This window comes from Hipposideros armiger, unplaced genomic scaffold (assembly GCF_001890085.2).
Source record: "Hipposideros armiger isolate ML-2016 unplaced genomic scaffold, ASM189008v1 scaffold_27, whole genome shotgun sequence".
Lineage (NCBI taxonomy): Eukaryota > Metazoa > Chordata > Mammalia > Chiroptera > Hipposideridae > Hipposideros > Hipposideros armiger.
This window is the reverse complement of record NW_017731377.1, coordinates 5,302,764-5,325,440: the sequence shown is the minus strand read 5'-3', so window position 1 is coordinate 5,325,440 and position 22,677 is coordinate 5,302,764. Positions and strand designations below refer to the sequence as shown.

Below are 22,677 nucleotides of genomic sequence, written 5' to 3'. Positions count from 1 at the left end.
TGCTTAATAGCCACATATGGCTAGAGGACACCCCTACTGGACAGTGCAGGTTGAAAAGATACCACAAAGCACTTACCATTCAACATCTATCTTTTGACTACTCAATTTATGTAATATTTTAATTCTTTTGTTTTATTTTGCCATATCCTAGGATGGGAGTGAACAGATGGAATGGTTAGATTTGAATTTCAGGGAAGATGACATTTTTACATTTTTAAAAAATCATCGATCACTAAATTTACTCTGGAAGTCTAATAGAACTTTCAAAAAAACCTACTGCTTTCTATTTTTTGTTTAAGCAATGGGATTGTTAAACAAGGTATAACTACTGATGATGACATGCTGTAACTAGCAAAGGTACAGCCTCCACATTAGCCACTCCCGTCCTTCTTTCTATACCCCGCCCTCCACTAGAACGCACCCACACGCACGCACAACCCTGAAACACACACACGTCCACGTACATACACACGTGGACTCCGCCCTTCTCCAGGTTCACTCAGGAGAAATGGAAAAGGTCGGGGGTGGAGGCGAAAGACGCCCTGTTATAGTCAACTAGTCATTAGCTCCACCTCAGGAAGCAGCAAACCGTGCACGCAACGATAAAACGTGTTCCTTGAAGGAATCTGCAAAGATTTAGAAACGACCTTCAGCTGAGGTATTTGTGAGGCCGCCCAGTCATGGTTGAAATTGGGATGGGTGTTTTCCCCTAATCAGGCACTCTTATTAACAATCTGATGCTTCAGTGAATGGAGCTGCTCTCCAGCCGCGGTGTTAGCTGCGGGACCTCCAGGACCCTCAGAACGCAAGCTCGCCTGAGTTCTTGGTTTCCAACAAAAGCGTGGTCACACCAAAAACTTCTATCACAGATGGGAAAACGGCCCCGAAACTTTCTTTTCCCTGGAACCCTCACTCACTCCCCTCCTACCCCGCCCCCTGCGTTATGCGCATCGCCTCGGGAGCTGAATAACCTCTTCATGTAGAACGCCAACTCTGCAAAATCCCAGGAGCTAAACCGACCAACCAGCCTCCCGGAATAGAGAAGCAAGAAAACAGCAACCCCCAGCCACAAGCCGCTGTTTTCCCCGAGTTTAAAAAAAAAAAAAAATTAAAAAAAGTCCCATCGCCGCGCAATGCGTGCTAGGATAAGTAGTTCCTTCAACCGGCGAGGCCTGGGATCAGTTCGGAGCTCAGGTTGACTCCCCCGAAGAGTACTACAGCTCCCGTCGTACCCTACGGCAGAATGGAAGGGGCGGGACGGGAGAGGACGCGTCGCGCTTGCGCAGGTCGAGAGGCCGGAGGGGAGGAGGAGAGCAGCGGTGGAACTGCTAAAGCGTCTCCATGTGACAGTGAGCTGGGTTCCAGCTCCAGGCGCCGCCCGACCCCAAGCACTGTCCACTGTCCCGGCGCCAGCAGACACCAACAGGCGGGGGACGCCTAGTGTTTGGCCGTGCCGCCAGAGGACTTGGGGTGCGGAGTGAATTGTAGCCGCCGGTGCAGGTGCCTGAGGGAACCCGCTGAGACCCCTACGTCTCCGGAGAGGCGAGCGGGGATTTCTGTCGGCCCTGGTGCCCCTGAGCGCGGAGTCATGAATGGCTTCACGCCTGAGGAGATGAGCCGTGGCGGGGATGCGGCCGCCGCAGTGGCCGCCGTGGTTGCTGCCGCCGCAGCCGCAGCCGCTTCGGCAGGGAACGGGGCCGGGGCGGGCGCCGGGGCTGAGGTGCCCGGCGCCGGGGCCGTCTCGGCGGCTGGGCCCCCAGGAGCGGCTGGACCGGGCCCCGGGCAACTGTGCTGTCTGCGGGAGGACGGTGAGCGGTGCGGCCGGGCGGCAGGCAACGCCAGCTTCAGCAAGAGGATCCAGAAGAGCATCTCCCAGAAGAAGGTGAAGATCGAGCTGGATAAGAGCGTAAGTGACGGCTGGACGGCCCTGCCCATCCCCTAGGGGCTCCGGGAGCGGTGCAGACGGGTTCCTCCCGCCCCCGACCTGGCTGCAGTGCAAACCCGATGGGGGGGTCTTTGGTAGGAAGTCAACAGCAGAGTCGCAGCAACTCCGACCGCTACCCCAGCAGACACACACTTGCACGCTGTGGTTTCCCTCACCCCCCGCTGCCTGCGTCGCTCCCGCTCGCTGTCTTCCCCCTTCCTCCTTCGCTGAGATCGGGAAACGAAACAAAGGGAACAGGCGCTCGGAGGGTCGGGAGTAGTTTAGTGGTAGCCCGGCAGCTCTTTCTGGAATGGAGGCGCCGCCTTTGTTTTGCTGCCCAAGCTGGCGTTTGGCCCAGGGAGTAGTTCCTCTGGTCTAGGGAAAGTGAAATCCTACAAGGACCTGACACCGCAGTCAGGAAAGATCCCGAGTGTGGAGTGAGGGCAGCCGAGCTCGCCCGGCGCCGTGCAGGGAGAGGGGGTTGTGAACGGTGGCGGCGGTGGCCGCATCTAGGGCAGCTGCTCCGAGAGTAGGGAGCACGTAGTCTCTGCGGCTTTGCCGTCCGTTTGGCAGCCATCAGGATTTCTCTTTCCGTCCTTTTTGCACGTCTGTTCTTTTGACCGTCTATGAGGCTTTTAGAAACAACCGTTGCCACTTTTCGGAGTTCTGTCTGGCGGTAAATGAATAACAAGATGTCAGAACCTCGCATACGTCCTGCTTCTTTTTAACTTGCACTGAGCTTGAAAGTTAACTGAAAAGCCTATTAGCTCAGTCCTTAATTGTTTGGTTTTTGTAAGGGTTGACTGTTCGTGTATGAAGCCCAATATTTCAAGTGTTACTATACACTGTATTTGTATACATTGACAATGTATTTAAAGCTTTTGAAAAGCTTGTGATACTTTCTGCTTGGTTATACAGTCTGCAGTCATGTTTATGAGAAACTTTTAAGGGAAACGAGTAATTTCACATTGCTTTGGTTGAGATAACGTGTTACAGATAAATACATTCATTTAATACTCAGGAAAGTTTATAATTCCAAATTTAAATATAATTAGGATATGTAATCAATAGCTTATTTGTAAAACTGAATAGTTCTGCACCTGGATTCTAATTTGGGTATTAAATTAGAAAGAAAGACTAGGAAGCATATGTCATGCTACTAACGTATGCTCTTTAATAGAGAAAATACTATCAAATAGCAAAACTATTTGATGGACAACATCATCATTCCCCTCCTTGTTAGAAAAACAGCATGACCTAACTCATCTAGTTCACCCTCACTGCAATTTGATAACGAAATCCAAAGGGTTGGAATTTCTCATTCTCCCCTGCCTCTCTCCCCTTCCTTACTGCCACCTCTCCCCACCCTACTTCCCAATCCTCTTTAACAATATTGCCAGACATGGTATGTTTTAACTGGGTGCAGGACTTTAAAAAGAAATATGCTCTTGTGTTAACAATGGTCTATTTTGACTGTTTTTATTTTTAATAATTCACTGTGGCCTATGTATTTTATTAATATATCGACACATTTTACCGTAATCATAAGTAGTCTATGAAACTTTCCTGTTTCAGGTACGGCATCTTTACATTTGTGATTACCATAAAAACTTAATTCAGAGTGTTCGAAACAGAAGAAAGAGAAAAGGGAGTGATGATGATGGAGGAGATTCACCCGTTCAAGATATTGATACTCCAGAGGTAAACGTAAATCCTAAGCAGCCCAGTCTGAAACTTTGATGGAAAGATATGAACAAATTTTTAAAATACTTGAAACATTTGAAAAATCTGAAAATGAAAGCAAAAATAAATATAGCCAGTTAACAAGCAGTTCTACAATTTGACTTGTTATACTTTCAATTGACAATTCTTATAATTCTGTTTTATGACCTTTTCCCTCAGTTTTTAATATTTATCCTCAAAAGATTAAAGTGTTTAATACATTTATGGTTTTGATTATATAAAAGCCTTTTAATAATGGAATGAAATTTTTATTGTGCTGCAATTGAAATGTTAGGTGTATCAAAGATAAGTTTTTAACAAAATGCATGAACTAATTCATGTATGTTAATTTTTTTCAGGTTGATTTATACCAATTACAAGTAAATACACTTAGGAGATACAAAAGACACTTCAAACTACCAACCAGACCAGGACTTAATAAAGCTCAACTTGTTGAGGTATTTATGAGTTTTAAACTATTTAAAACTTTAAATGAGCCTAGTCATACAAAAAAAAGGTCATTAAATGCTAATGAAATTGTTAACATAGTGTAATGCATATAACAATATACTTTCGTTAGAAAGATCAAAGTTAATGAACAAAATCTATTGTGGAAGAATCTAGTTACCTAGAAATGTTTGTCTGCCTCTTAGGAAATTTCTTTATGTATTGACTACTCAATGGATTGTATGTAGTTTTCTAAGCATCTTCTAATACTGACTTTCAGAAATAGTGAGTGAAAATTTTTTATTCTCATTCTAGAAATCTGTTTGTTTTAAAGTTTCCTTTACTCAGTAAATATTAGTTGAACACCTATTTGAGGCATAATAAATTAATGAGCTTTGATGTTTTTATTAGAATTTATTTTTTTAAGATTCTGATGGAGTAGGTCTTACAGATAAGCCCATAAACAGTATTCCCATAACTTTCTGATTTAACCATTTCAGAGTTTGTCCTTGTTGATGTTTATTTTAGGCATGCATGTTTTCTTCACATCTGGAAGATACAAAAACATATACCTAAGGTTTTACTTAAATAGTTTGCTTTGATATAGGACTTCTAGTCCTTCAGTGAATTCTGAAAAGTTGAATGTGTATGTGTTCCTAGGAAATAATAGAACCAAGAAATTTGTGCATGATATCAAGATGTTTGTTGATTTATATATTTATACTTTAATCATATTTAAAATAAAAATGGTTAATTTACTTGACAGAATAGAATTGTATATAAATACTTCACTCATATTCTTTAGCTTGAATTTAGTAATCTAGCATTTTCTAAAATGTGCATATTGAATAAGATGAATGGAAGGTACAACTCTTTGGCAGAATGCTTTTTAACATTGTTAAGATCCAATATATTAACTTGTAGCCAGAATTTCTTCTTCCTTCTTGGCTTGGCAACAAAATTCATTTTTTCTTTAAATCTGATTTAAAATATCTAGTCCTTTGGTTTGTGTAGCACATTACTATAACGTAAATATAGATTTTACCTACCATGATAAAACTATGTCGATATGTACAGATACTAATTGAGTGGAAATACTTTTGGGACGAATGAGAACCAAAGAACTGGTTATTTTAAATGTTATATTTAAATGTACATGTTTTTAAATGCATAAACAAAACCTAAAGTTTTTCATCTGATCTTCTTAAAAATTTTTGTATTATTTCTAGGGCTATTTTCTGTTTTAGAAATGAGAAATAGCCATGAATGTTACAGTTTATTTAAGTTAGAGATCCAGATATTTATAAGTGATTCCAGAGTTGAATAACTATCCTCCTTAAGTCTCTTAATTGTCATTTAGATAACTTATCTTTAAGAAGTTTTATCTTCTAGAATCTAAATATGCAGAAGAGCCACCCCAGTTTAGTCTGTTGTGCTTCTTTTGGTAGCTTCAGTGCACTTGATAGATTAGCACAGTGAAAAGGCAAGAAAGCAGGTAAACGTTCTTCAGAGAACATCTCTTTCCCCTCTCATTTTCCGTTCATAATTTTTATTCACAAAAATTGTCAAGAAATCTTAACAAATACTGCCAATAAATGAATGAATGTAAATTGTAGCAAACATATGTGTAAGATATTTCGTGGTTTGTTTCTGTAGTACCAAAACTTTTTCAGTTTCATATTTTTTCTTTTTCTCTGAGTAGGGTCTAAACCGTTACATGATGCATGTGGACTCTTACATTCTGTTTTATTTCATTGGTATTTAAAATTTAAACCTAAAAATATTTACTCGCTAATCTAGATTCCAGTTATAAAATTTAAAATAAGTAAAAGGAAATACACATTCTAATTAATGTATATTTGAATGGGCTGAAGGTGCCTGTAAAATCACACTGTCTCTTGTTCATAACATCTTATTCTTATATGCTTTTCATTCTGTTGGTATTTTGTTAAATACAATTTAATTTTAAAAGGAAATAGCTCTTATCATCACATACCACTTTTTCTTTTGATAAAAGTGTTTTTTTTACCTAGTTTATGAAATCTGTTAATATCTATAATTTAATTTCCTCAATTTTTTTTCCTTTATAGATAGTTGGTTGCCACTTTAGGTCTATTCCAGTGAATGAAAAAGACACCTTAACATATTTCATCTACTCAGTGAAGAATGACAAGAACAAATCAGATCTCAAGGTTGATAGTGGTGTTCACTAGGAGAGATGGAATTGAGACTAAGACTTGGATATTCAGATGTTAAGACTGTTTACTGTTTTTTCACATGTAGAAATAAATGTTCCTTGTGTATTTTTTCTACAGAGGATTTTCTCTGATTTTATTTTCTTTGTTTCTGACTCTAATAATTAGTTGGAAACTCATATTAAATGAGCTTTCCTAGACTAACGCATATTTTAAATAAAGGTTATTACTATTATAGTTGCTTCAGTGTATTTATTTTGTGAAACTTGATTTTTATTTTAAACTGACCTTCATGGACCAGTATTAATTGAGATTTTAATATAAAGATCATTTTGTCATCCTCCACCCCTATTTTTTAATTCTAAGAAATTAACAGTTAAGGAGAAGTAACAAATATAGTACATTTGCTTTCTCTGGGACAATCTGATTTGGAATTAAGGATATCCTAAATAGCATTATTTTGTAAAGTGCTTTTTAGTGCTAACAGTTTTAAAAACTAGACTTCCAATAGGATTCAACTTCTTTTTTATCTCCTTTTTTATTATTACTTGATAAAAGTATCAAAAAGAAAAAACAGTTTCATTTAATGTCTGCCTCCTTCCAAAGAGTACTTAATGTGCCAGCAAAGATAAGCACAGTGCTAGAAGTTCGAATAAGAACATAGAATTAAATAGTTTTAGACGTTTCCTTAAATTTTGTCTTAGAGAAAAGGAATTTATATGGCATGAATATACAACAGAAAGAATCTCTAAAATGCTCCTTAATTTCAGTCATGTCCTATACTGTTTACATTGAAATTAAAACTAATAAATTTGAGAGATCTAAAAGTCTGACAAGATCTTTGAATTTTGGTCATACATAGCTGACTTGATTTATATTTTATTTCCTTCTATATTTCATTCTCTGCCAGTTCTTTATTGAATATTTTTAACATCTGCTTTTCCTGGATTATATTACTTACCCAAGTTCTTAAAATTATAAATCAGATTCACATCTTGTGACATGACATCACAACAAAACAGCTTGAGTGATGTGTTCTGAGATTTTGGTATAGATTTTAGGCTGGAAATGGATAAGACCGTTAATGTAGCTCAGGGTTTCTCAAAGTTGACAGTTGTGTCTGATAATTCTTTTATTGTGAGAGGCTGTCCTCTGTGTTGTATATTTAGCAGCATCACTGGAGTCCACACACTAGTGCCAGTAGCATTCTAAAGGTGTGACAACCAAAATTATCTCTTAACCATTGCCAAGAATCCCTTGGGGGCAAAATCACCCCTGGTTAAGAAACATTGTAGCTAAATCTACAGTACTGGTTCCTTAGAAGGTGAGTCTGTTTAGCTGAGTGTATTGAACCACTAGAAAATATGGTAAACAACAAAGCTTTTGTTTTTGCTATGACCATTTAAACATTTACTTCTTTACTGATGAGTAGAGGCTGTGATAATTGGTATAGAATCCTCTCAAATCCGGCATTCCAGAAATCTTTCCTAGCTATACGAAAATGAACCATATAGTAACAAGATGTGGTTTATTTAAAGAAAACATTACTTCGAAATTTTATATTTTTACCTAAACTTATAAAGACTTAATTTTTTAATAAAAACTTGACTGTAGGCTTATTTTTTCCTGTAAAAAAACAACACTCCATTCTTGTGAAAAAAGCTTGAAATTATTTGTTTACATTAAAATGTCTGTTTATGAGAATAACCTTGGCTTAGCAATGTTAGTTTCATATAATTAACTATTTCCATAAAATGTATTTGGATAAAAAGGGAATTAGAGTTATAGGTGTTGATTATCCAATAAATTAAACCCTTTTTAGTATATGTGCTGCTGAAACGAGCACTAAACCCTTTTTAGAGCAATTTAAGACGTGAAAAACTTAGAACTTAAGAACCTCATCAAAGCTGAAGAACTCAAGAAGCAGTAATGTAAAAGTTGGTTTTATATAAAATGTTTAATTTTGTGCTATTGGGTTTAAAAAATTGTGAATTCATTAGAAATCATTTATATCAAAAAGTCAAGGGAAACTCCTCTGTATTGATGGAGTTACTTATATTGTTAGAGTATCACAAGAAGAACCAAAAAATTGACTGCCTTGGGGTAGAAGAAAGAAAATGATGTGTTCAAGAAATAAATCAGTTATTTGGTAACTGCCTTTTACTGAACAATTTAGGAAAAGGCTAAAAATGAAACCTGAAAAATATTTCTTTAAGAAAACAAGCTCTATTATTTGTACATAAAGTCTTTTAATTGAGGTGAAATATACATAATATACAATTAACCATTTTAAAGTATATAATTTGGTAGTATTTAGTGTATTCACAATGTTGTACAACCACCAGCTCTAATTTCAAAATTTTTTTCATCACCTCATAAAAACACCCTTAAGTAATCACTCCCAATTTCTCCCTTCCTTCATCTCTTGGAAACCTCTAATCTGCTTTCTGTGTCTGGAGTTGCCTATTATGTGTATATCATATAAAGGAAATCATACAATAAAATTGACTTGAATAATGCAGGATTTAGGGCTACCGACCCTCCTTGCAATCAGAAATCCGCGTATAACTTAGGACTCATCAAATATATACTTAACTACTCATAGCCCAATGTTGACCAGAAACCTTACTGATAACATACATAGTCAATTAACATATATTTTGTATGTTATGTGTATTATATATTGTATTTTTGCAATAAAGTAAGCTAGAGAAAAGTTATTAAGAAAATCATAAGGAAGAGAAAATACATTTACAGTATTAATTGGGGAAAAAAATCTGTATAAGTGGACCCACGCAGTTCAAACGCATGTTGTTAAAGAGTCAAGTGTACAAGTCCTTTTGTATCAGGGGTTTTTACTTAGTGTAACGTTTTCAAGGTTCATCCAAGTTGAAGCACATATGAGTAGTTGGTTATTTTTATGGCTAAACTTTACATTATACACACATATATATGTGTATATATATATATATATATATATATATATATATATATATGCATGTAATGGTATATACAGAGGGTGCCAAAAAAATGTATACACTAAGAAAGGAAAAACTATATTAAAATTAATACTCAATATATTCTGATAACAAAAGATGAATACAAGTCACATTTGACTTCTGCAATTACAAGAGGTGATCAAAGTGGTTACAATCAGCATAATTTTAAAATAGTTTTTTCTTTTCTTAAAAATGTGTATACATTTTTTTGCCCCTCTATGTATATACCACAGTTTGTTTATCATTCATTTGTTGATAGACATTTTGGTTTCCGCCTTTGTCTATTATGAATAATGCTGCTATAAACATTCGTGTACAGGTTTTTGCATGGACGTGTTTTCATATATCTTGGATATAATCCTAGGAGTAAAACTGCTGAGTCACATGTTAATTCTATATTTAATGTTTCGAAGAACCTCCAAACTTTTTCATAGTGGCTGTACCATTTTACACTCCCACCAGCAATGAACAAGCGTTCCTATTTCTCCAAATTGCCAGTGCTTATATTTCCCTTTTTTTAAAAAATAAAAGCCATCCTACTGGATGTGAGGTGCTATTTCATTATGGTTTTGATTTGCATTTCCTTAATTATGACCAATGATATTGACTATCTTTTCACGTGCTTTTGGCCACTTGTATATCTTCTTTGGAAAAATGTCTATTCAAGTCCTTTATTCATTTTTTTAATTGGGTTTTTGTCTTTTTGTTGTTGTGTTTAGGAGTTCTTTATTCTGGATATTAAATCCATAGCCAATATACGATTTGCAAATATTTTCTTCTATTCTGTAGATTACCTTTTCATATTCTTGGTGATGATCTTTTTTTTTTTTAAAGATTTTTATTGGGGAATTGGGGGGATGAGAACAGCACTGGGGAATTGGGGTAAGGGGAAGAGACAAGTTGCTGTCGTTTTGTTCTTCAGTCTACTTGTGGAGGATGTTGCTTCACTGGCCCAAGTTGGCACCATCATTGCGCTCTTCCAGGCGAGGCAGATCAGTCGCCGGCTTCTGGATGTCCACTCACTGCGACTGCTGGCCGCTCACGCTGGCTGCTGGCTACACACGGTAGCCCATGGCAACCCACTGCCACAGGGGCTGCAGCCTACACTGTCGCCTGCGACTCACAGCAGCCCAGCTCCAGGTTGAGCTGTTGTTCAGCATCTTAGCTGTGGAGGGCAGTGTCACTGGCCCTCATATGTGGGATCCGAACCGGGGCCCTCTGGCATCCCAAGCCAGTTCTTAACCATCACACCACTCGGCCGGCCCTTGGTGATGATCTTTGATGCACAAGAGTTTTTAGTTTCTATGTAGTGCTATCTATCTATCTATCTATCTATCTATCTATCTATCTATCTATCTATTTATTTATTTATTTATTTATTTATTTATTTATTTTTGTTGCTATTATAGCTCATACTTTTGGTGTCACTTCTAAGAATCCACTGCCAAATCTGAGGTTTTGAAAGTCAACCACTATGTGTTTCTCTAGGAATTTTATAGTTTTAGCTCAAGGTTATTGACCTACTTTTGAGTCAGTTTTTATGTATGGGGTGAGTTAAGGTCCAACTTCATTCTTTTGCATGTGGTTATTTAGTTCTCACAGCTCCATTTGTTGAAGAGACTATTCTTTACTGAATGATTTTGGCACCCTTGTCAAAAATCTATTTGCCATAGATGCTTCAGTTTATCTCAGTATTCTCAATTCTATTCCATTGGTCTATATTTGTGTTCTTATGCCAGTACTACATTCTTTTGACTACTGTAGTCCTGTAGTAAGTTTTGAAATCAGAGCGTGTGAATCCTACTTTGTTGCTCTTTTTCAATATTTGCTAGGTTATTTGAGCCCCCTAGAAGTTCCATATGAATTTGTATATTGGTTTTTCTATTTCTGCCAAAAAGACCATTAGACTTTTGATGAGGATTGTGTTGAATCTGTAGATCACTTTAAGATTGCCATATTCAGAATGTTAAGTATTATAATCCATGAACATGGGATGTCTTTTCATTTATTTAGGGCTTCTTTAATTTCTTGCTGCAATGTTTCATAGTTTCCGGTATACAAGGTTTTCACCTCCTTGGTTAAATTTATTCCTGATGTTTTATTCTTGTTGATGCTATTGTAAGTGGAATTGTTTTCTTAATTTCTGTTTTGGTTGTTCATTACTAGTGTATAGAAACACAACTGATTTTTGTATGTTCGCCTGACAACTGCTGAATTTGTTTATTAGCTATAGTAGTATTTTTGTGTATTCTATGAGATTTTCTCTATGTAGAATCATGTTACCTAAATAGAGATAATTTTATTCTTCTTTTCCAATTTGAACATCTTTTATTTATTTTTCTGGCCAAAGTGCTCTGACTAGGACTTCCAGTACAATGTTGAATAGAAGTGGTGAAAGGAGATATCCTTGTTCTTTTTTTAGGAGGAGAGCTTTCAGCCTTTCACCATTGAGTATAATGTTACTTGTGGATTTTTCATAAATTCTCTTTATCATGTTAAAGAAGTTCCCTTCTATTTCTACAATAGTTCACTGAGGGATTTTATCATGAAAGGATGTCAAATTTTGTCAAATACTTTTTCTGTAACTATTGAGATGATCTTTTTTTTCCCTTTGTTCTATTAATGTGGTGTATTATATCACATGATTTTCTTATGTTGAGTCACCCTTGCATTCCTGGGATAAATCTCACTTGGTCATGGTGTATAATCATTTTAATGTGCTGTTGGGTTTGGTTTGTTAACATTTTGTTGAAGAGTTTTGCATCTGTATTCATAAGGGATATTGGATTGGAGATTTCTTGTACTATATGTCTGACCCTGGTATCAGGGTAATGCTGGCCTCATATAATGTGTTAGGAATTATTCCTTCCTCTTGTAATTTTTTGAAAAACTTAAGTGGGTTTGATGTTCATTTATCTTAAATATTTGATTGAATTTACTAGTAAATCCATCTGGTCCAGGATATTTCTTTAATGGAACATTTTTTATTACTGATTTAATCTCTTGTTATAGGACTGTTGAGATTTTCTGTTATTTCTTGAGTCAGCTTTGGTAATTTGTATGTTTCCAGGAATTTGTTCATTTCATCTACAATTGTTCATAGCATTCTCTCTTAATTTCTGTAAGGTTGGTACTAATGCCCCTCCTTCTAGTTCTAATTTTAGTTACAGTCATGCCCTGCATAATGACATTTTGATCAATGACAGACCACATATACAACAGTGGCCCCCTAAGATTATAATAGAGCTGCAAAATTCCTATTGCCTAGTGACATCTTAGCTGTAGTAAGGTCACAGTGCAACATTACTCATGTGTTTGTTGTGATGCTCGTGTAAACGAACTTGCACTGCTAATCACTAAAAGTATAGCACATATAATTATGCACAGTACATATGCTAGATAATGATAATAAACAACTATGTTACTGGTTTATGTATTTAGTATACTTTTTATTGTTATTTTAGAGTGTACTCTTTCTACTTATAAAAAAGTTTGCTCTAAAACAGTATGGTGTGTTACACTGGCAGCAGTCTCATACATCTCATATTTACCTGATCTCTTGATTGCATCATTTCTCTTGTACTTGATTTAATCTCATTTTATTTTCTACAGTAACATGCTGTACAGGCTTGTAGCCTAGGGGCAAGAGGCTATACCATATACCTAGGTATGTAATAGGTGATACCATCTATATTTGTGTAAGTGCGCTTTATGTTGTTCACACCTAATGACACATTTCTCAGAACGTATCCTCACTGTTAAGCAGCACATTCCTGTATTTGTGTCTTCTTTTTTTCTTAGTAGTCTACTTAAAGGTTTGTCAATTTTTTTATCTTTTATTTGGTTTCATTGATTCTATTTTTTTAATTCTCTATGTCCTTTATCTCTGCTCTAATCTTTATTGTTTCTTTCCTTCTGCTGGCTTTGGATTAAATTTACTCTTCCTAGTTTCTTAAGATGTAAAGTTAGATTGCTGATTTGAGAACTTTATTCTATTTTAATGTAGGTGTTTACAGTTGTGAATTTTCCTCTGAGTACTTCTTTCACCCCATCCCTTAAGCTTTCATATATTTTATTTTTGGTTTCACTCTTCTCAAAGTATTTTCTAATTTCCCTTGTGATTTCTTCTTTGATTCATTGGTTGTTAAGGATGCACTGTTTAATTTTTATATGTATGCAGATAGTCCAGTGTTTATTCTGTTAGTGATTCCTAGCTTAATTCCACTGTGATTAGAGAAGATAGTTTGTACGATTTCAATTATTTTAAATTTATGGAGAGTTGTTTTATGACTAACATATCCTAAATGCTCCATGTGCACTTGAGAAGAATGTGTATATTGCTTTTGTTGGGTGGAGTTCTCAGTATATGTCTATTAGGTTTAGTTGATTTATAGTGTTCACGTCCTCTATTTCCTTATTAATCTTCTGTCTAGGTGTCTATTATTTAAGGTAAGGTACTGAGGTCTTCAACTATTAGAACTTCAACTATTTCTCCCTTCTGTACTGTCAATAATTGTTCCATATATTTTCTGGCTCTGTTTGATGTCTGTACGTTTATAATTTTTATATCTTGTGAATTGGGCCTTTTGACAATATAAAATGTCTTTCTTTGTCCCTTGTAACATTTTTTTATTTACGACGTATTTTGTCTGATATTAGCATAGCTGCCCCAGCTCTTTTGGCTATAATTTACATGGATTTGCATAAAGTTTAGATACCAAAATTAAGATTATGATATATAGGCAAGTGATGGTGATTCAAAAGTAAATTTTTGTCATGTTATTATATATTCATTTATAGAGTTAAAAATGTCAAGCAATGTCTTGCTTATATATGTATATGTGTTTTTCATATGTAAGTACTGTTTACTCTAGAATCCATTCCTTTGAGATCATGGAATTCCTTACATTTCTTTCTAGCTGAAAGTTGATGCTTTGAACTTTATTTTATGTGTCATGTCCTAGTTATATTGACAGTCGACATGATCAACTATAGTCCTCAAATAATAGTTGTATTAATTAGTAGTATGTTATCATATATGTGAATATACATATGTGTGTGTGTATTCCTTTTGATGTATACTTAAGGTATCAAGTCAGTTTTGTACCCATAATGCCCAAATGGAGTTATTTATTTACTTCTAGACCTCTGGAAATTAGATCATACATACTCTTTGTTTTTGAAAATTTACTGTAGATTTTTATTTGTAAAGAATATATGGGCTACATATATGCCACACATGTCTTTCTAGGTATACCACTCTATAAAGATGAGCACAGCATGGTGGTACTATTCTGTAGAAGTAAATTGAGAAAGCTAATTTACTGTCAATTTACTGTAATTTTCTAATATTTTCTCTTCAAAATCTTTGAGAGAAAAATTTAGGCTTAGGCTATTGATGCAAGATAATTTATAAATATATAAATTTGATTATTGTTTCCTTTTGGGGAAATTCTTTTAAAAACTGTAGCGCTTTACTGATAGGATTATTTACATTTTAAAACCAACTGCCACAATATATTTTGCAAAAATGATTTATTCTGGAGAGAAGTCGTGTGTGTATCTATTGGCAATTATAAGGAAGTTAAAGTTGCAAAATGATCTATGAATGTTCTTATCTGTCTTCCTCTTCCTCCAATAGTTGTTGCTCATTGTTTTGGTTCTCCGTGTTGCTTCCAATTCTCTAATAATCCTTTAGGATTAGTACCTAATCCTAACAAACAAAAATATTCAAGGAATCCCTATGGATTATGATGAGGAAAAGAGAAATTTTATCAAGAAGACACGAGCTATTAGTATTACTGTCAACTTTGTGCGCAGGACTATTGGATTCATAGTGAGAACAAGGATATAGAAAATCAAATAAAAAATACAGAAATTGTTATTCAGTAAACATTTAGGATATATGAGCTGTCTGAAATGTACAGTGTGTTTCATACAAGTAAAGGTTTGCTTTCCTAAAAAGAAAATAGATTAGATGATGCTATTAAATAATGTAGTGGTTAACACTCTAGATGCTAGAGAGAGAATGGCCATATTTAAAACCTGGCTCTACTGTTCTTATAATGTAACCTTAAACAAGCTATTTAATCTCTCTAAACCTTGGCACTTTGGCCATAGAACAGGGATCATGGCAGTATCTACCTCATTCAGTTGTAAGACAGTGTTTAGAACAATAGTAAATTTTTAATAAAAGCTTAGTTGTCTTCTTGGCTGAAAGCTATTGAAAAAATAAAGGGTCTATTCATTAAGACTGAATGAAATTATGGCTTTTCAAAACATATTGACCTAGTCAGAAAATGTTGCATAAGGTAAGATGTGTGAATGTTCATGTTTTTACATTTATTTGGTAGTTTAAAAAAGAATCTTTGCTTCTATAATATGTTCATTTTTAAAAGAACGTAATTGAATTTCATATTCCAAAGTTATTTGCAGAAAGAGAATATGATGAAGGATAATTATAATAACCTATAAAATCCCATTTATTAAATGTTTAGCTTTTTTTCAAATACTGTTTTTCTCATCAGGTTTTGATTGTAGCAATAAGGCAACATTTATTCAAAAGCCATTGCTGCCTCACATATGTCCTCATGGTGTTGTGTCATTTATATAGATACCGAATCTTTACCACTTTTTTTCTCCCTTAAAGATAGTCTATACTAAGTAGATAATGAAACAGGTTAACTAATGATTTTCTTTATTTGCCTATTCTATGCACTGTTCCAGAAAAGATATAAGACTTTTATTATTGAGTTAGTCAGATTTTAATACTAGCCAATTCAGTGAAGAAAAAAAGCCCAATCAAATCACGTTATATTAATAAAGCAAGTGTGATTTTTTTAACAGTTCCACTTCATGCATTTTTGTAGGAGATCTTACTATTTGAAAACATGTTCTGACTTATGTTTATGCAAATTTTAAGAGGAACTGAATTCTGACTGCCTCAAAATTGTTTGGTCCAGCCCAGTAACACTTATTGAACACTGATACTGTTCTAGGTATGGTCTTCAAAAGGAGATTAGAGATCTCCAAGGATCTATTTCAATTAAAAATGCCACTTTTATTCACAAAATGATATCTCCTAGATTTACTACTGATATGGTGCTTCTCCAACTTTTCCCCACAGCAATACTTTGTATGTCACCCTACACCTCTCCTCTGTCACAGGCTTCACATTTATAAACAATTATTTGCAATTATTACACTTTTGTTAGAATACAAATTCCAAGAGGACAATCCATCTTGTTCATTACTACATCCCCCAATCTTAATAATAGCTGACACTCAGTGAGCATGTAATACACTGTTATAGCATGAAGGACTTCCTGAAATCACCTCCTATGCCCCACTATGGGGGCATAATCAAAGCTGTTTCTAACTATCAGAAAATACCTTTGAAGGCATCTGTTTTATTTACTTTTAAAATTCATGTGACTTTTTAAATTCTCATCCATTAACGTTTTTTTTTAAATATGTGTTTTGTTATGCTGAAGAAAAATTGATACATTGGGATAGGCATAGCTTTAAGGACACAACCGTGTGTGTGAGTGTGTGTAGTGTAGGGGCTTTGGAATTAGGACTGTGTTCAAATTCTTGCTTTGATTTTTAGCAAATATCTTAAACTTGAGTTAGCATCTGAAAAATGGGTTTAAGAATACTTACCTTGAAGGTTTTTGTTGTTTTTAAGAAAGTAAAATGAAAATGAACTTAAAACAGTTGGCATACATAATAATATACTCAAATATTGACTCCCTTTTCCCTCTTACTAGAAAACTTCTAGTTTCCCCTCTAAGAACCTCAATTTATATCTGATTCTTTCCATTAAGTATTAGATGGCCGATAACTGTCAACTAAGATCTGAAAATTCTCAGTCTTTAAGCTAGGATTATAGCTATTCATCTGGGATACAGAATTCTGTCACTGGGTGTAGTGAACACCTCATAGATGAAAATTTTCTAGCCAGAACTGTTGACCAGTGCCAACAATGTCCACAGAGAAAAATTAAATTGAATTAACTTTTATTACTACTTATTTAATACAAGTGTACTTGTCCTGGACAAGTAAAAATTTATAGCATCTGTGCTTTATTGCACTGGATAGAAACTAGAATTGCAGTGACACTGATATAGCGCGGTTTCTGGGAAGTTCGGGGTGACGGTATTCTCCAGAATACATGAAGATTCTCAGTGATTGTTGCAAGGGATCACAAAAGAGATCTTTGGTCCAAAGAAGACATCTCTGAAAGAAAACAGAACATTAGTTAAATTTAGCTGAAAGCTAAAATATATATTAGTCTTTTCTGGGTTAAAAGTGGACAGTGATTTCCAGGATTTCACATGACTAGTTTTTTTAGGTGAATAAAGTACAAAGAGAGTGAGTGGAAGGACTTGCCACAGGCGTCTCAAAGACCAAGAAGGTCATCAATTATTCTATTTGTCCCCATTTGCCACTGATATCACACTATCATTTATTTATAAAGAAAAGGAAAATTAGGTGATGTCAAAACCTTATAATCATACCAAAAAAAAAAACTTCATTACTTTGATATGAGTGGGATGGGCCATGAATTTTAAATCTACGGGTAAGACACAGGATTAAAAAATTCTTAAAAAGTCAATAAATTTCTAGCTTTTATAGGGAAGGAGAAATGTTAAGCTACTCAATTCTACTCTTGTTGAAAAGATCACAAAAGGTAATGTATACAAATGCATAGAATAATATAAAATGGTATATATGATTATGGCTTATTAGAAATACACTTAGTATATAATGTACAACATGATAACGATAGTTAGCACTGATGTATGGTATTTTTGAAATTTGCTAGGAGAGTAAATCCTAAAAATTCTCATTACAATTAAAAATTTTAAAAATCTTGGTAACTGTATAAAGTTAAAGCATGTTAACTATAACTAAACTTACAGTAATCACTTTGTAATATATGTCTGTCAAGTCATTATGCTTTTTACCTTAAACTTATACAGTGCTCTATGTCAACCAAATCTCCATGAAAATGAAAAACATAGGATGGCAAATTAATACTTGTGTTTACAGACAAATTATATATATATATATATATATATATATATATATATATATATATATTTTAGCCAAGTAAATTTGTTGCTCTTGGGAAAAAGGTAACCCCCAATTATATAGAAATTACTTTTATATATCCATACTTTTATTGTCATCCATTAACATAGCTAACACAAAAGTGTATCATAAAATAAATACAAGCACATTTCTGTAAATTGGATTCAAACCTTATAATTACAAAAAAGCAAACATGGTATTTTAATATTAGATGGTATTTCATTTATGTAGTCTGGGAAAATTGTCATTTTGTGGAATCAGTTAACTCAAATTCTTGATATTATCATTTAGTACAGTGTTTCTCAAATTTTGTCATGCATCAAAATCACCTAGAGAGCTTGTTAAGCCATGATTTAGTAGGTCTGATCTGGATCCCAATGTTAGATACACATTTTAAATAAGAACTCAGGTGATACTGAAGCTGCTGTTCTGGGAACCACACATTAAGAACCAGCTGGCTTGGTAGAAAAAATTTTCTAGTCCAAATCCAAAGACCTGGTTTCTACTGTCAGTGCTCGTATTAACTAGTTAGGTGGGATGGTGCTGGTCATTTTATCTCTCTGTACCGTTCCTAATAAGATGATTATATCTGCCCTTTCTACCTCACAGGTTTCTTAGAAAAATGAAAATTTGATGAAATATGTTTAAAGTAATTAGAGAAAACTAATTAATTATAAAATAGCCCAGACCATTGTATTTGGAAGATTCCTCAGTAACCAGGAACTAAAATCAAGAACTTAAAATATTTATTGATTTATCTACTATTGTATTATGCTTAAAATCTACTTTCCAAGTCAGTGGATAATTTTTATTTAGTTCCTTTCTGATTAACTCATACATAGAGCTAGAAAGTCTTTGACCATTACCAATCTTTTGTCCAGTTAATTACTTGGTCCTGTTCACTGGAATCTTTTATCTAAATTAATTTTCATATTGGTTTAACGTATCAACCTTGAAGTTGACCTCTGCTACTGATAGATTATTTTGTGGTAAAAATCAGATAGGGAATTTAGAATGTAATGGATTGGAGTGTTATTAATTTTCTGGATTTCATTTAGTTTTACTAAAATCTATCAAACTCTGTTTCTTAAGATATTCAGTTCCACACACAATGGTGATGATTCTAGAAAATAACTGAGATTTCAACAGGATTTTACTAAAAAGGGTAATTTCAGCAAACTCATTATAAAGGTGTCTTTAAAAAGAATTGTTATGCATACGTTTCATAGCAATATATTTTATAATTGCATTTCCTTACTTTGGGCAGCAGAGCAATTCACTGAAGTTGCAATAACAGATCATTTCACATCCTTTCCCATCCCAGAAATGATCTTGGGCGTTTACATCCATCTTTGTCAGGTCGGCTACTCCTTCAGGAAGGTTGTGACAGTTGCGATCTTTTAGTATTTTTCTGTAGCAAGAGAGTCGATTTGCAGGCATGGTTTGGACTCCTAGCAGCAAAGTTAGCCCAACGGTGACAGCAAGTACTATAAATTTCATGTTGGCTTTTGGCCCTGGGATAGAAGAAAACCCAAAATGTGTCAGTGTTTGGTTTTCTTGTTTTCTTTTAAATATGGAATTCATCTGCACATAAAGTTTGGTAGAACTCTCATAAATTCTTGCATAGAAAGAGGTTGATCTTGTGTTTCTCAAAGTGTAGTTTTAAGAACGTCTACAATAAAAACCACTTAGAATATGTGTTAAAAATTAAATGCCTGGAATCTATGAGAAATGCTGGAGGAGGGGAAAAGGTGGTGGTAAGAGCTATAATTTACACTTTTACGTACCCAAAGTAATTTTTTTTTGTATATTCAGTAGAGAAAAACTGCTTTGTAAGGTCGTAAAGCTCTGATAAATTTCCAGAACGAACAACATCATGCAGGACAGTGGTCCTTGACGGTGCACATCATAACAACATTATCAAGAACTTAGGTCCCACCTTGATGGAAACAAAAAGCCCATTTATGCTGACAATGACAGAAGATAGTCTATAGATATATTTATAGTACAATTAAGTTTTTTAAATCTTTCAGAATTATTTCTGGGACACATTTTTGTTACAGTTTTTTTCATAATATTGTGAACTTTTATTCCTATGTAGATTATTTCATTTTAGCCTCTGTTGAAAACAGAGGGTTGCATTCCCCCTAATAACCATATAGCCTGTTCTTAAACACTTACCATGATGGGGAACTCATTATTGATAAGTCAACGTATTCTACTGATACAGTTCTAATGTTTCCCTCACTGTAAAATATGTTTCTGTAGCTACTATCCACCAGTCCTAGTTTGAACTCTTGGGGTTGTACCAAACAAGTCTAATTCCTCTCCCAGGAGATAACTCTTTAAGTACGGTATTTGCATACAACTGTGGAATATTTATCATCTATTTAATCAGGCCTCCCTGTCTTCCATATGAGACATGAAAACAATGGAGGGTGTTTTAGTAATGGAAGACCAGCAAGATAGTGGAGGAGCCAGAATCAGAATCCACCGCCATTCAGAGTTCATCCTGTTGGCCGGCGCCAAAGTATCTTTCCTACTGTGGAGAATTAAAAAGAGGGGAAGACAGATATGTTTATTGTACTTTGAAAGAAAACAATATTGTTGAAAGGAAATTGCAATATGAAGTTTTCAGTTATTAGATACATCGACCAAGGGAGTAGACTGAAGGAAATTGTAGGGCTCACCTCACTTATTTCCCATCTCTCAGGAATCAGTATTCTTTCTTGCTTAAAATCCAGTGTTTTGGCAAGGGTTGTTTCATGTATTTTGACTGTTTTTTTGTTGTTTGAAGGGAGTGGATAAACCTGGTTCTTGTTACTCCATTTTGGGCAGAAGCAAAGCTTTTTATATCAGTCCTACTATTTGTAGCTATTTTTGGAGGAATATGAAGGACAGATACCCAAATCTTATAGAGCCTAAAAATGAACTGCGTAGTATGCTGTTAATTTTAATATTTAAGCCAACTTCTCAGAACTACTCCTTTTCCCTAGTTAACTTATGGCTCCTCTGACTCCCATCTTTTAAATAGAGTAAAGTAGCTATTGTGTCCCAAAATACAACAAATAAGACCCATTATGGTTTGCACAAGGAGCCATTCAGGCTGCTCTTCCTGCTTCTGGAATGATGCTTGTATATTTTGTTCTGGATGAAATAGGCTGCTGAAATATAGCCTGGAATCATTCTCTTATCTTCAGGCCCAAATCTTGATATGCTTTCTCAGGTAACTTAGAGTCCCTGTGCCCATATCAAGACCAAACCGGCAAGGGTATTCAGAAGAAAAGCAGCCAATATTGGTAAAGTGAGGGGGTCAGAGAATAGCACTGATGTGGGACTCGCTGATAAAGTGATTAAGTAATTATGTGAGAGAGAGGAAAACAGGAGCAAGCTGGTTTAATTTGGTTCCACTTAACAAAACTTTTCTTTAGTGTTGCCTGTATGCCAGGCGCTACCCTAAGTACCAGGAATACCAAAGGAAAATATTAATAACTAAACCTATCCTCTTCCAATAAGTCCAGTTTCTTGGAGCAAAAGCTACAGTCATTGCAGTGGCTTCTATATGCAATCGGCTTCCCCATTACCTCTCTGAAGTCATCTACCCTTCCTGTTGTTCATTCTATTAATATTCCAGCTATTCCTCAAAAATACCAGACCCGTTCTTGCTTTAGGGCTTTTGCACTGGCTATTTCCTCTCCTTGGAAAGCTCCTCTACCAGATATCTGCGTGTCTAACTCCCTCAGCCTCTTCAAGTCTTGGCTAACTTTGTTCCTCAACAAGACCTACCCCTCTATCTTATTTAAAATTATATCTCCCCTCACACATTCTCAGCCTGCCTTAGTTGGTCTACATTTCCATGGCATTTATGAACCTCTAAATTGTTATAAAATATTCTTATGTCTCCCCAGACTTGAATGTAAGCTCCAGGAAGGCAGAGTTTTGTCTGTTGTGTATCCTGAGCACCTGAAACAGTGCTTGGCACATTAGTGAAACAATAGCTCGTATATCCTAATCTCTAGATACTTAGTATTCTGACTAGAATACTAAACTCAATATTTAGTTGCAGGGAACTGTTTAGTACTGAAAGAGGTTAGGGAGCTGAAACGGTGCTTGGCAGGCTCGTGAAAAAACAGATCATATATCCTAATCCCTAGATACTTATAGTCAAGGAAGGAATTTCTCAGACCACTAAACTCAGTATCTAGTTGCAGAGAAGTATTTACTACTGAAAGAGGTTGGTGAGCTGTCAGGTCCTTAAATTTACATGTCATCAGGTACTATTGTTTTAATTATA

General features: G+C 35.2%; 2 protein-coding genes across 3 annotated transcripts in view; one reads left to right on the top strand and one right to left on the bottom strand.

The window, feature by feature from the left end:
• The first annotated feature begins 414 nt into the window (after nucleotides 1-414).
• SAP30 (Sin3A associated protein 30) overlaps nucleotides 415-22,677 on the top strand; it is a 102,356-nt gene continuing 80,093 nt past the window's right edge. The window contains exons 1-4 of one of the 2 annotated variants that reach the window (XM_019636208.1): nucleotides 432-1,906; nucleotides 3,500-3,625; nucleotides 4,006-4,104; nucleotides 6,184-6,523. In XM_019636208.1, coding sequence (XP_019491753.1) covers nucleotides 1,589-1,906; nucleotides 3,500-3,625; nucleotides 4,006-4,104; nucleotides 6,184-6,306 — 666 coding nt within the window. In that variant the 5' untranslated portion in view covers nucleotides 432-1,588 and the 3' untranslated portion in view covers nucleotides 6,307-6,523. Of the gene's footprint in view, nucleotides 1,907-3,499; nucleotides 3,626-4,005; nucleotides 4,105-6,183; nucleotides 6,524-22,677 lie in introns of those variants that run through there. The other variant, XR_002123227.1, reaches the window with a different exon arrangement.
• SCRG1 (stimulator of chondrogenesis 1) overlaps nucleotides 17,289-22,677 on the bottom strand; it is a 10,900-nt gene continuing 5,511 nt past the window's right edge. Inside the window, exons 2-3 of the mRNA XM_019636210.1 lie at nucleotides 19,642-19,897; nucleotides 17,289-17,525 (exon numbers count right to left, since the gene is read on the bottom strand). Coding sequence (XP_019491755.1) covers nucleotides 17,471-17,525; nucleotides 19,642-19,883 — 297 coding nt within the window. The 5' untranslated portion in view covers nucleotides 19,884-19,897 and the 3' untranslated portion in view covers nucleotides 17,289-17,470. The remainder of the gene's footprint in view (nucleotides 17,526-19,641; nucleotides 19,898-22,677) is intronic.